General features: G+C 34.6%; 1 protein-coding gene across 1 annotated transcript in view; it reads left to right on the top strand.

Annotated features, from left to right (window-relative positions):
- Window positions 1-12,769, top strand: part of Ola1 (Obg like ATPase 1) — a 186,445-nt gene extending 173,676 nt beyond the window's left edge. The window contains exons 8-11 of the mRNA XM_008855282.3: window positions 5,735-5,875; window positions 6,550-6,646; window positions 8,685-8,807; window positions 12,258-12,769. Of these exons, the coding sequence (XP_008853504.1) occupies window positions 5,735-5,875; window positions 6,550-6,646; window positions 8,685-8,807; window positions 12,258-12,359 (463 nt within the window). The 3' untranslated portion in view covers window positions 12,360-12,769. The remainder of the gene's footprint in view (window positions 1-5,734; window positions 5,876-6,549; window positions 6,647-8,684; window positions 8,808-12,257) is intronic.
- Window positions 12,770-13,656: the final 887 nt, after the last annotated feature.

Below are 13,656 nucleotides of genomic sequence, written 5' to 3'. Positions count from 1 at the left end.
CCTTTCAAGTTGAATATATATAAATACATTTGTATACTCTGTATTTTAGGCAAAATGAATAAAACAGTTTGAAAGCTATTGTGTAAGGAAACAGTGTATAGTGGGTATAAAATATGGAGAACTTTGAGTTAAATGGTAGACTGAGCCAGTACAGGAAATTCCCTTTCTATTCTTAATTATAAAGGCCAGACAAAATAGCCACAAAAGGGCGTTATTGCTGTGGGTGATCATACACACTTATAATCCCAGCTCTCAGGAGACTGAAGCAGAATAATCTTGAGTTTGAGGCCAGCCTGGGCTATGTAGTTTGACCTAGTGTTAAAATAAAAGGGGGTTGGGGGGGAGTTGGTGATGTTGTATAATTTTAGAACATACAAAAGAACTTAAAAAAAAAATATGGCTGATCTTGCAGAAGAACCAGGTTCAATTCCCAGCACCCACATGGCAGCTAACAACCATCTATAACTCCAGTTCCAGGGGAATACAGCACCCTCTTCTGATCATTGTGGGCATTGCAGGACATGGGTGCATTTACATGCGTGCAGGCAATATACTCATACACATAAAATAAAAATAATAATAAAATATTTTTGTAAAAAATAAAAAAAAAAAAATTTGGACTCTCTAGGTACCAAAAAGGAAACTCAGTGATAGTAGAGAGTAAAATTGATAGTGCATGATCCTCACTGAGCTAGTATGTAGAATCTATACTGGAAGTAACTCACAAGAATTCACCCTGAAGAATTTTCCCTTTCATATTTGGATACTAGAGAGGTAACCTTACCTCTTCCAGACAAGGGAGGCAGCTGTAGTAACTCAAGACTTGGTCTGTCCTGTCCTGTAAGAAGCATTGCCCATAGCCCAATGCCAAAATACTAACCTTAAAAAAAGAAAAACGGACTGGATAAATGGCTCAGTGCTTAAGAACACTGGCTGCTCTTGCAGAGGACTCAGGTTCAATTCCCAGCATCCACATGGTAGCTAATAACTGTCCATAACTCCAGTTCCAGGGGATCTGATGCCCTCTTCTGACCTCCAAGGGCATTGTACAACATGGATGCACCTACATACATAGGTTATACTCTCATACACATAAAATTAAAAAGGTATTAAAATATTTTTTGAAAGAAAAAGAAGGAAGGAAGGAGAGACAGACACAGACCGAAACCCAGAGCCTGGGATCGCCATAGTTATGTACCTGAAAGACACAAAACTACACCAATAGATGCATCTCATCCCCAGGGACCACCAGACTCCCTTGGAACATGACTGCTGCAGCCACAGTGTCCATAAGCATGCACACAAACCAGAGTCTTGCAGTGCCATTAGCAGATGAAAAAATGGGAGGGGGCCCCAAGAAACTAGATGTAAAAAGCAGTTTGGAAGGAGTTTTGAAAATATATTGAAAGGGACAAATAACTTGTTAAACAGCAATAAAATATTACCCTGAAAAGGAAACTAATAGGATTTTTGGTAATAAAATTAGTATCTAGGGCTAGGGACATAGCTCAGTGGTAGAGGGCTTGTCTAACATGCATGAGTCCCAGCACCACAGAAGATAAAATTAGTATCCAGGAACAGAATATAAACAAGTAAACTAACCCGGTGGGCGGGGGTGTCACATTTTGGTGTCTGGAATTTAAATACTGAATAAGAAGATAAGATAGGAATTTAATTTTGGACATAATTTAGAAACTTAATGCTAATTTAATACTGAAGATCTTATTCTGCAAAGACTCCAACAGATTATAACCTGAGTGTATCTCAAGGTACCCTTTGAGACTTAAAATATCCCTACTTTGTCCTACTATTATGCAATTACTACCAGGGAGAAAAGCTCAACTTATTGAAGTTCTTTGATTTGTCACTCACAATTTTTGTTGTTTTCAGTTTTGTTTGGTTTTGTTTGGTTTTGAGATGGGGTCTCCCTGTAGCCCCAGCTGACTGGGAACTCACTTTGTAGACCAAACTGGCCTTGATCTCACAGAGACCCTCCTGCCTCTTGCCACTGCCTCCTGAGTGTTGGGATTAAAGGCATCTGCCACTACATCCAGCACTCAAAATATCTTGAAGAAATCAGACACAATTTGGGCTCCTCATCAGGAATGATGGGCCCTCTTGCAATAATTTACTCATTTATATTTGCAAAATGAATGCTATGAACATTTTTATGAGCTCTTTGAGTTTCCTGCCCTTACTCTTTTCTCCTTCATCATCATATAATTTGATATTCTGTGACAATATCAATAGCACTATTTTGGTCACTAGCAATTGACAGCTTCTTTTCAACACTTGCTTTATTTGTACATGAGATTATTGCTTGGCCACTTTGACAGAGTATGCTTAGAAATGTTTTTCAAGTAGTGGCAACTGAGCTCATTTGATATTTTCCATATCCCTCAAGTGCCAGTAGCACACATTTTTTAGATGACTAGCTATAGTTTGGAGTATGGATTATTGCAAAAGAATGGACATTTTTCTGCAGAAGGTCCCTATGGGGTTCAAACTTGTGATCTTAGCCTCATTATCACACTTTCTTTACCATAAGGTCTAATAGGCATATCGTATGTATTTCCATCCATAATCTTGAAATTGAGTTTAATGTTTTAATTACCCAAACTTGTTTTAAAAATGTAATTAAAAATCACTTTGGGATGTTTCTCACTTTTGTTTGATAGTGAAAGTCACAAAAGTAAAGCAAGCAGCCAAAGAACCCAAGTCACTTTTCATCTTCCCTGTGTTGTCTATGACAGTGAAAGTCACAAAAGTGAAGCTTGCAGGGAAAGAGCCTGACTCACTTTACGGAGAGTGCAACGGTACCTTTTTCTTTAGTGAGGCTATAGCAGGTCTGATGTCAGTCACTTTGGAGACCTTTAGACCTCAGTGCTCATTTACTGCTAAAATGTCCCCGCTCTGCTTCTGCATTATGAAGATCATCTGTCAACACTTTGAGATATTCTCCTTTGTTATTAAGCTTGTGATGCTCTACACTGTCAGGTTTTTTTGCCAATTATAGTTAAGGTACAATGGTGTATTCACCAGATCAAAGTCTTACATTGGCGGTAGAGGAATGATTTGTAAGTCTTTATTCATCTGAATTGTACAATAGAACACCTGAGGAATGCAAATAATCCCTCTGAGGGCTCTGTAGGAAAGATGGTTAAAATGACAGGGTAGAACTATTGTTATAATGAATTGATATCTTAGCCAAAGTAATTATTTCTTATCTTGTTTCACAACAGTTCTAGTTTTATTAGTTATGTTGACCATACTTACAAAACAAATGTATGACATTTTTCTATTTTCTTTGTACAAAGGCTTTTATTTCCCTTTCAATGAATTTGCATTTGGTGTGCTCTGCTTTATTAAATTGCATATTCGATTTTAACTTGTACAGTAAAAGTACATTGCTAAACCATTAATAATGACATTTTCATATAGAGGTTTGTTTGAATACTTTGTCCATAAAAAACCTAGAATGCCATGATGTTAAAGGCAGAAGTACCAATTTAAATTCCCGCTGTTTTGTTTTAGTCTGTCCTTCATAACTTTCTATAAGAAAATACCAGGTTTGAATCATATTTTAAGGCCATATACTGTATTCAAAAATAAATCTTAGAGGTTGTCTTTTTAGGATATAAGCAAAAGGATATAAATATTATGAAGATAAAAACCACTAATCACATATTGAGTTTGTAATTACCTTTGTATAATAAGTGTGTGCAAACTGTTATGTGAATTCTTAATTCTTTTGTATCCTGAATCCTGGTCAATGGACCATATTCTTAACTTTCTAGTAACTATATGGATTCCTGCCATTTTCTTTGATAGTTGAGCTTTGATGGATCTTTTCTTAAGTTCCTGTTTTTTTTTTTTTTTCCCAAGTAGCTTGTACATTGATTATTTAAAAGATTTCTCCACAGTATTTTGCCATAATTCCTATTAAAACACTAGTCAAAATACAGGAGGCTGGCCAGTGAGATTGTTCAGCAGGTAAAGGCAATTAATGCCAAGCCTGGTGACCTGAGTTCAATACCCAGAACCCACGTGGTAGAAGGAGAGAACCAGCTCCCATACATTATTTTTTTTTTACTTTCATGATAGTGTACATGCATGTGCACGCACATATACACACATAAAAATAATAAAGGTTTAAAATTTTTTAAGTACAAGGCTGGTGGTGGTGGCGCGTGCCTTTTATTCCCAGTACTTGGGAGGCAGAAAGAGGTGGATCTCTGTGAGTTTGAGGCCAACCAGGGCTATATAGTGAGACCCTCTCAAAAAATCAAACATGTCAGACATAGTAACACATGACTTTAATCTCAGCACTCAAGAGGCAGAGACCAGTGGATCTCTGTGAGGTTGAGGCCAAACTGGTCTACATAGCCAGTTCCAGGCTATCCAGGAATGCATAGTGAGACCCTACCTTAAAAAACCTTTAGGTATAGACCCGTATTAAACAGTTCCAGAATCATAGGAAGGGTATATGCTATGATTATCTGAGCAAGGTGAATAATAGTAACAACTGTCATTTGCTTACTCTTTTCACTATTTTCAGGCATTGTTTTATAGAGTCTATAAAAAAATATTTTAGGGGCTGGAGAGATGGCTCAGCAGTTAAGAACACTGAATATTTTATTTTTTATTTTTATTTTATGTGTATGAGTGTTTTTCCTGCATGTATGTAAGTGCACCATGCCATGCATTGCCCACAGAGGTCAGAAGGTGTCGGAACCCCTGGAACTGATGTCATGGAGGTTGTTAGCCGTCATGTGGATGCTGAGAACCAAACCCAGGTCTTCTGTAAGAGCAGCCAATGCTCTTAACCACTGAGCAATCTCTCCAGCCCCTATTTTTATAGGTTCTTCACAATATAATGTATGCCATATTATTATCCATTTCTGCAGTTGAGCAATTCGACTTTGAAAAAATTGTAGTAACCAACCTACCCAGGAATAAGAAACCTAGAATTAGAACCTTTTGGTTATATTTGCTACATTTATTTCATTTATGTTCTAATTACTATTTACCAAAATACTTACTTTAGAAGGAGGAGAAAGACTCAATGGACTCAATAATGATTTTTTTTTCAGGTAAGAATTAGCATGTTTCCTAACTGATTTGGCTTTCTATCACTAGTGTTTAAAGGTATTTATTTCCTCTGTGTTTTTATTCATGGTCCTACAGAAAGTTGGGTTCATTAGAACAATGTGTACATGATGGACTGTATTTATAAATCTGTCTTGACTCTTTTAGTAAGGAGGTTAGCAAAAACTTCCCTCAAAACCAAGTTCTGTTAGTTCAAGAAGAATCTAAACTGGGCAATAGGTATCTGGGTCAAACAAATTAGTTTTCAAAGATGCTTCAAGATTAGTTAGCATGAATTAGCTTTTCAAAAACTTTGTAAAAGTTAAAAATCATAAAACAATTATTGTTCAAAGGTACAGGTGTTAATGCTGTACAAATGCAGTTTAACTTAAAAGTTTAAAATATTTGTAAAACAGTTCCTATAGATAATGTACTAAACTAAAACTACATTACGATAAAATACTATGTCATATACCTGAAGCAATTGCTGCCTGTTAATGCCTTGACCTTGGAAAGCTATACACAAAAAGATGGCATCATAAAACCGTGCAATTCTTATGAATATGTATGTGCTACTTGATAATAATGAATGTGGTACAGTCATGCATGCACTACAAGATAATGTTGTGCCCTTTTTTGTCTACAGGTTGATAAAAATTAAAGAGTGGGTGGACAAGTATGACCCAGGTGCCTTGGTCATTCCTTTTAGTGGGGCCTTGGAACTCAAGTTGCAAGAATTGAGTGCTGAGGAGAGACAGAAGTATCTGGAAGCGAACATGACACAAAGGTTAATTAGCATTCATTTTCCCTACACTTTATTATCAACTATTTCCTTGCAGTAATTTAATTGCTTGCGCTGATAGAATAATAAATGACAGAGTAATTACCATTATAAAGAGGGAATCTTCTCCTTTCTTTACCATGAGACAGAGTGAAAAGATTTATTTTAAATTAAGTTTTTAACTGTCATCTGTCATCTCTGTACAGTGTTTTAATTATAACATAGGTATTAGTTATGTATATTTTTGAGGAGGAATGATCGCCAAAACTCTTTCGTCATGTTCAGTGGGGGAGGGGAAAGGGTGAATCACTTGCCATAATTTTTTCTGAGTAACAATAATATATTGTTAGAAGATTGAATTTCAATCAAATAATTTTGCTTTCATGGCCCAGGCCCTAGAAATAATTAATATTGGATGAAAATAGTTGTAGGCTAGGTAGATAAAATATTTCTTTTTTTTTTTTAATGGTAAACAATTCAGAATGTTTCAGGCTAATACAATTAAAACCAATTTTAGAAGGGGTCTTTAAGAAATAGTCCCTTCTGCCGACCTCTTCAAGTATGTTATGAAAGATGAATGGTCAATTATTAATATCTTTAACATTATCTGCTTGAGATATATACTGATCTCTGGCAGAGTCAACTTACATGTTGAGTGAATTTGTTTCATTTTATTTCAGTGCTTTGCCAAAGATCATTAAGGCTGGGTTTGCAGCACTCCAACTAGAATACTTTTTCACTGCAGGCCCAGATGAAGTGCGTGCATGGACCATCAGGGTAAGATTCATACTTATTCATCAGCTATATCCAGTTCCACACTATTGAATTCAGATTGATATCACTGACTTTGAAGTTTGTCATGGTGGCGGTTAGCTAGTCATTACAGATGAGGTTTTTGTCCAGGATAACTTTAATTATTTGTGAGCTGCTGAACAGTGAAAGTGGAGCGGCATTGATTGAGGCAGGTAACAATTGATTCTGCCTATTACATAGTCTGAATTTCTTCATCCTGTAGAATCTGTCTACCCTCCTCCTGTGGTCAGAGATAAGACGCACCAGTATTGTGCTTGCTTAATCTGTGTGACTGGGTTTGTCTGCAGTGAAATTGATGTTGCTTTTCATTTTGTATTCGCTAAGTTTGTTTGGGTTGAGGGTGGTTCTTTCCTCTTTTGCTTTGCTCGGATTACATTTTCAGCAATAAAAGCAATATGACATCATTATGCTCTTCATAGATACATAGTTGGGCTCAAAAAGCTAAACTCAATGTGTAATAATTCATTCCATTCTTATTTGAATTCATGGAAGCAATATTTATTTTTACTGTTACATGTTCAACCTTCTTTTAAAATGTGATATATATTTTAAATATTGGTGTGTGCTGAATATTACTACACAGAATGACTAATTTATTCCCAGAGGACAATAGACAGAACTATAATGGTTTGCTTTTGAATGTATCTAGATTATAATATAGTAGTTACTATTGAAAAATATTTTGGAAATACATGTAGTCCTAAATAGTGTATATATAAAAATGTCAGCACTTTTGGGTATCTAAGTGAGTCTTGTATTATGCTGTTTAAAATACAAGCATTGTGATAAATTTTAGTGCTGCTTTGATTTCTGTTTTCAGTGGCTGCTGTTAAATTTATTTCTATTTAATATGGACAGAAATATGGAGGCAGGTCAGTGTAATACTAGATGTGCCTTTGTGAATGTGACATTCACTTTCCTTTCATCTCTTCCCTTTGTTAAAAAAAAAAATGTTTGATTGACTTCTAGCCAAGGTCCTTTTATATAAACTTTAAAAATAACGTCAAAGCAAATATAAGCTTGTAAACAAATTTCCAGTGTGTATTGTTACTATATATTTTTTAAAAATGTATTTTAAAGCCTTAAAACTTCAAACTGAAGTATGTGAAGCAGGAAAGAGAGCATGCCCTGGGTTTGAAAATATGAAACTGGTTTATCTTAAGACTGATTGCAAGTATCCATGATTTAATGTACTAAGATATTTAGTCAAGTAAGCATCAGTGAGTAGCCATATTAACCCAATACATCTTTTATTATAAAAACTGTGCTTTATAGTGTCAGACTTCTTATCACTTTAACATGCTTTATTAAGCAGCCTTTAGGTCACCATTATTTCTCAGACTTCTTGCTATGGTTGTGTGTGTCTGGAATGTATGTCCTTGTAATTTAGCATATGGGGTAATTTAAGACATTTCTTTTCCTATCTCAGCTTGAGGTTCCTTCATGATGATTAGAAGCAGGTATATTATGTGTATTATGCAGACTGTTAAAATAAAACCTTACTAGTAGCATTTCTTAATTATTTCAGATTTGCTGGATGTACATTATCTAATTTACTGGAAACCTTAAAATGTCCCTTTTTATATTGATTTTTATATCTTCTTTAGATGAACTGAAATTTTGAGAGCTTTTTTTTTTTCTTTTTGTAAACCTTTGATAATTCAGCTTGAAAGTTACTTAAAAATCTTTTTTCCCCCTCTGTGAAGAATAGAAAATCGAAATGAAACCTACACCAGACCACATCACTGCATCTAAATCAATAAAACTGTAGATAGCTGTTAGGAAAAACAAAGCTGTGCTTCTTTAATACCTGCTGATCTATCTGTGCTAAATCTGCTGTACAGATAGTGCCCAGTGTTGAAAATGTTCTAATTGTATAGCTGACACCCTAACTGGTATTTAAGTTTTAGTTGAGGCAACTGCAGATCAGAGGAAAGAAACTCTGTGCTTACAATCAATCATCTTAAATGCAATTAGATTTCTCTGGTCCTTCTTTTCAAAGAAAGGAACGAAGGCTCCTCAGGCTGCAGGAAAGATTCACACAGATTTTGAAAAGGGATTCATTATGGCTGAAGTAATGAAATACGAAGATTTTAAAGAGGAAGGTTCTGAAAATGCAGTCAAGGTAAGAAATGATTTTTTTACTTGCATATTTCATAATTTTAGCATTCATGTATAGCCAACCACGATAAGAAAAATTATAGCTACCTTTTAAACCATGAACTATAAAATAAGATGGTTAGATTATTAGGATTTAGCGTTGCTATGCACTGATTGGAGCGCTAACCATGTTCTTGTGCATTCACATCATTTTTAAAGGGTATGAATTGCTGTCAATAGTTATGTCAGGGTTTTTTTTTTCTGTAACTAAAAATTGTTTTAAGTCATGTAAATAAGTTCAAAGAATTTGTTCACTCAACTGATGGCCAATGAAAAATCATACTAATCAGACTCAAGTATCTGAACCAGAAGGTGCATGTAACTATTATTACATCAAAGAAATGGGTGCCTAGTTAAATAAAACCTGTTGTTACCAAACTGCATAGTTTTACCTTTTTTCTTTTTCTTGCTTCTTTTTCTCTTTTTAGATCTTGGGAATTTGATTTGCTTTCTCGACACTAGAGGGCAGGTCCGAAATTGTGTTTCATTTTAGTTAATAAGTATAATTTGATTTCAAACACTCATAATGAAGCAATGTTACATGAGTAAAATTATTTTTAATGTAAATTCTATTGCAATATTCATTTTTTTACTTACTAGAGTCTGCATAGAGAAATATATTTAATATCTAATAAGTAAGTGGGTCAGCTAACTAAAGTTAACCTTGAAGGAGGGCTGCCATAGAAAATGCTGGGAAATTTAAACAGGACTCTTAATGTTTACTTTTTCATAGTTTGAAAGGAATGTGAAAAGATTTATTTCCAGTTTTGTTTAGTCTTACTGGTATTATTAGGATAGCCATACTAGACAGTAGCACTTTAATAGAACTGTTGGAACCTCAGAACTAGGAAGGGAAAAATATCTTCATATAATTGGTAAAGTGTTGAATGAGAGCCATTTTAATTTTTTTTTAAGCCTTAAGTTACAGTTTGTAACTAAACAAAGCCATTAATTTTCCAGTGTTGTCATCTGTATTGATATAGATAAGTATGCAAATATTGAGATTGAATTTTGTCAGGAATACTAATTAGACTTGAAAAATTCTGATTATTTGTCAATATACTATATTCTGTTGGCATATGTTTCTTTTCATGCAGGAGATTAAAATGAGGATATTTTCTATTACTAGAATTGAGAGTGTGGCTGCCTCCTTCCGTGCTTACACATGCTAAATCTGTTTTACCAATCCTTAGTAGATTTCATGTTATAATAAATGTAAGATAACATGAATTGTGAATTCTTTAACAAATCAAAGAAACTATAAGATATAGTATAATAGCGTTTCCTGTTTATAAGAATATTTAACACTGAGAACTTTATCTTATAAAATGGGGAAGGTTGGCCTCTGGCTTTTCAGCCTTAGAAGATCATTAAATATTGTCTATGTTTTTAACTTTCAAAACTTAACATTTAGAAATTGAAGCTTTTTTAAAAAAAATATAGGAAAGTTCTGGTGCCAACGGCAGGGGTATGAGGCGTTCTCAAAGCTCCGTGAAGCCTGCTTCAGAGGTTTGCTCTTGGCATGGTGGTGCACATTTGTAACCCCAGCCCTTGGAGGCTGAGGCAGGAGGATCAGAAGTTGACAAGCCTGGAAAAAAACACGAGAGAAAAAAGTTTAAAAAAAAAAAAAAAAAAAAAACCCCCCCCCCCAAAAAAAAAAAAAAAAAAAAAAAAAAAAACCTGAAGCATTTTTTTAATTGCTTTATGCTCCTTTTTTTCAACAAATGCTTACTTGCACATTATAAGAAAGTTTTTAGGTTTGAAATCAAGATTGTATATATGTGTACGTATGTATGTGTATTTCTAAGGCCAGTGCAGCATAACTAATTTAATGCCAGTGCTGTGAACTATATACTGAATAGCTCTGTGTGGGCTTTGTAGTCTACAGGGATATCACATTATTAGCAATCATATCTGCTTAGGCAAAGCTGGCTTCTACAGATGGCTGCTTTCAAGTGCAAATGAACTGGTTAGACGTGTCTTGTTTAATACATACTCAAGATTCACAAATGGGTATTGATTTTTTTTTTCAACCAGTATTTCTGATAGCAGTGGAAATGGATTAAATGGTCTCTAGAGAATTTAAAGAAACACTGTCACTATTAATAGTAAACTTGAGAGTAACAGAGTATATAAACTTACATTAATATGTCATGTCAATATGTATTTCATTTAACTTGTCTGTATAGTTTAATAATAGTGAGTTTTAGATTCTAGAAATAAGTAGCATGTGGCTTTCAGTACATCACATCTTTACAAAAATCACGTGAATATTTATTTTATACCTTGCTGAATGATAGTGTATATTGTCTTTTTAAAGATAAGCTTCATTTTAATAGCATATTGTTAGTGGCAATTTCCTAGACAGTATAGATAATTGAAAATATGCTTATGAGGGCTGTTCAGTCTACTTTGTTGATTTAAATCTCAGACATATGATCTTTGTTAGTATTTTTATTACTGATTAATATAATTTCACATTATCAGTATCATCAAAGGGAAGTGGTAATCTTATTGGGCAAAGTTTCCATGTTCTCAGGAAATTCTAATGGAAGGAAAATACTTAAGTTTTTCCTGAGATTTCATTGTTGACGATTTGGTGTCGTAGTCACAGGAGACTGTTAGCTGTGTGTGTGTGAAGTGTGGGTGCCAGAACCTGTTGTACTTAGGGTGGAGTGCTGTGCTGTGAGATGAACCTGGTTTTCTGAAATTGAGCTTGTTTGTATGAAAATTACCACAGAGCAGATCTAGATCTGCACACCAGCGGGTGGAATCAGTTGCTTTGATGATTAATTTACAAGTGGAAAAAAATTAGCATTTCCAGTTCCAACCTGTTAGAGTCTGCTTGTAACTAGAGCTGTTAATTAATAAACTTCAGTGATCATTTCTAGTATGTACAATTATGTATAGCCATTGGGAAAATAAATTGAAAAGTATAAGAAAATAGTTCAAAATCTATATGCTACAAATGATCACAGTTTTTCTTAGAGCAGACTGTCTTTTTGATATCACCAGGGTCACCAAAGAATTTAAGTAAATGAAAGCAGCTGTAGTCTTTTTCTGCCTTGTTTGATCTGTTTTGTTATAGTGACTCGCTGGATGTTTGCAGACACATCAGAAATGTACCATAAACAGCATGTAATGAAACTTAATGATACTGGTATAATTACATTTATATATCAACAGTTCAGTGAAAATACATTATGATTATGTATATATGAAAAATTTAGTGCTGCCCAAATCAGAAATACTTTGCTTCTCTTTGTCTACTTTTGAACTTGTATGACTTCCTGTACACTCTCTCTCTCTTTTTTTTAACATGACCCAAGTAATATTTCTTTACATTTGTTTCTGTTGTATATGCTGTGTATTTGCTTACTAAGTAATAAGTCATTTCGTCTTTTTCTTGTTTCAGGCTGCTGGAAAATACAGACAACAAGGCAGAAATTATATTGTTGAAGATGGAGATATTATCTTCTTCAAATTTAATACACCTCAGCAACCAAAAAAGAAATAAATTTTAGTTATCGCTTAGATAAACACAACTTCCAAAATACATATTTTTTTTTAATTAAGATTTCTGAAAACTGAAGAGAAAAATAAACTTAGGGGAATAAGCGTCTTCTACAAGCAAATTGTTTTTATTTGTTTTAAAATTATAAAATACTGTGTACCTTCAGTGAAATGTGAGTTACTCAATGTGAACAGCTTTGCTTTTCACATGATTAAGACCGTTCTCCAAATTGTAGACGCTTTTCACAGGAACCATATCACTCTCATGACACTTCATTAATCTCCATCATGTATGCCAAGCCTGACACATTTGACAGTGAGGACAATGTGGCTTGCTCCTTTTTGAATCTACAGATAATGCATGTTTTACAGTACTCCAGATGTCTACACTCAATAAAACATTTGACAAAACCAGTCTTGGTGTGTTTGGGGATGTCTGTATTGACTGACTGTGGTGTGCTGAGTGCGATATGGCACCTGGTGGTTGCTGATTACAGAATTTTAAGGCATGTGTGACACAGTAACTGGCAATGTGGGACAGCTGCAATTGTAGCTGAAAAGTGAGTCTTTTATGGGAATTGGGAGAATAATATACCAGGGGTTTGTCTCCCCAAAAGTTAATTAATTTGTAGATAGACATTTGTTGCAAGATGATAGCAATGATACTGCAAAAGTTATAATATAGGTGACTGTGACCAGAAAGAAGAAAAGAATTCTCTTTCAAAGATTGGGGAATTTTGTTGTTAATTGTTTTGGCCAAATGGAAGATGCCTTTATTTTCAGTTTTCTTTCAGATTATTGAATTGTGAAAAACTTGATCATTTGTTTCTGAGTTGTGCTTTTGTTGCAGTTTAGCAGTGCCTGCAAAAGTTCATACTCTAGTTTTGAAGATATGGAAGAAATTATACTTGGATAATTTTTAAACTTCCTTCATGCTTGATATTAAAGTACTTGGAGTCAGTTGAAATTTTAGCATATATATGTTAAACACTTCATCTTATTTTTTTTTATGTGTATGAGTGTACTGCCTACATGTATATGAGTGCACCCGTGTCGTGCAGTGCTGCAGAGGTCAGAAGAGGGCTTCGGATTCACCTGGACCTGGAGTTAAGGATGGTTCATAGCTGCCATGTGGGTGTTGGGAATCAAACCTGGGTCTTCTGCAAGAGCAGTCAGTGCTCTCAACTGCTGAGCCATCTCTTCATCCCCCTTCAAAAAAATTTTTTTTTTAATTTTACGTATATGCATGTATTGCCTGCATGTAGATAAGTGCACCTGTGTTGTACAATGCCCGTGGAGTA

Source organism: Nannospalax galili, unplaced genomic scaffold, assembly GCF_000622305.1.
Source record: "Nannospalax galili isolate Female #2095 unplaced genomic scaffold, S.galili_v1.0 scaffold346, whole genome shotgun sequence".
NCBI lineage: Eukaryota > Metazoa > Chordata > Mammalia > Rodentia > Spalacidae > Nannospalax > Nannospalax galili.
Note: the sequence above shows the minus strand (reverse complement) of the source record. Positions and strands in the feature narration are given on the sequence as shown.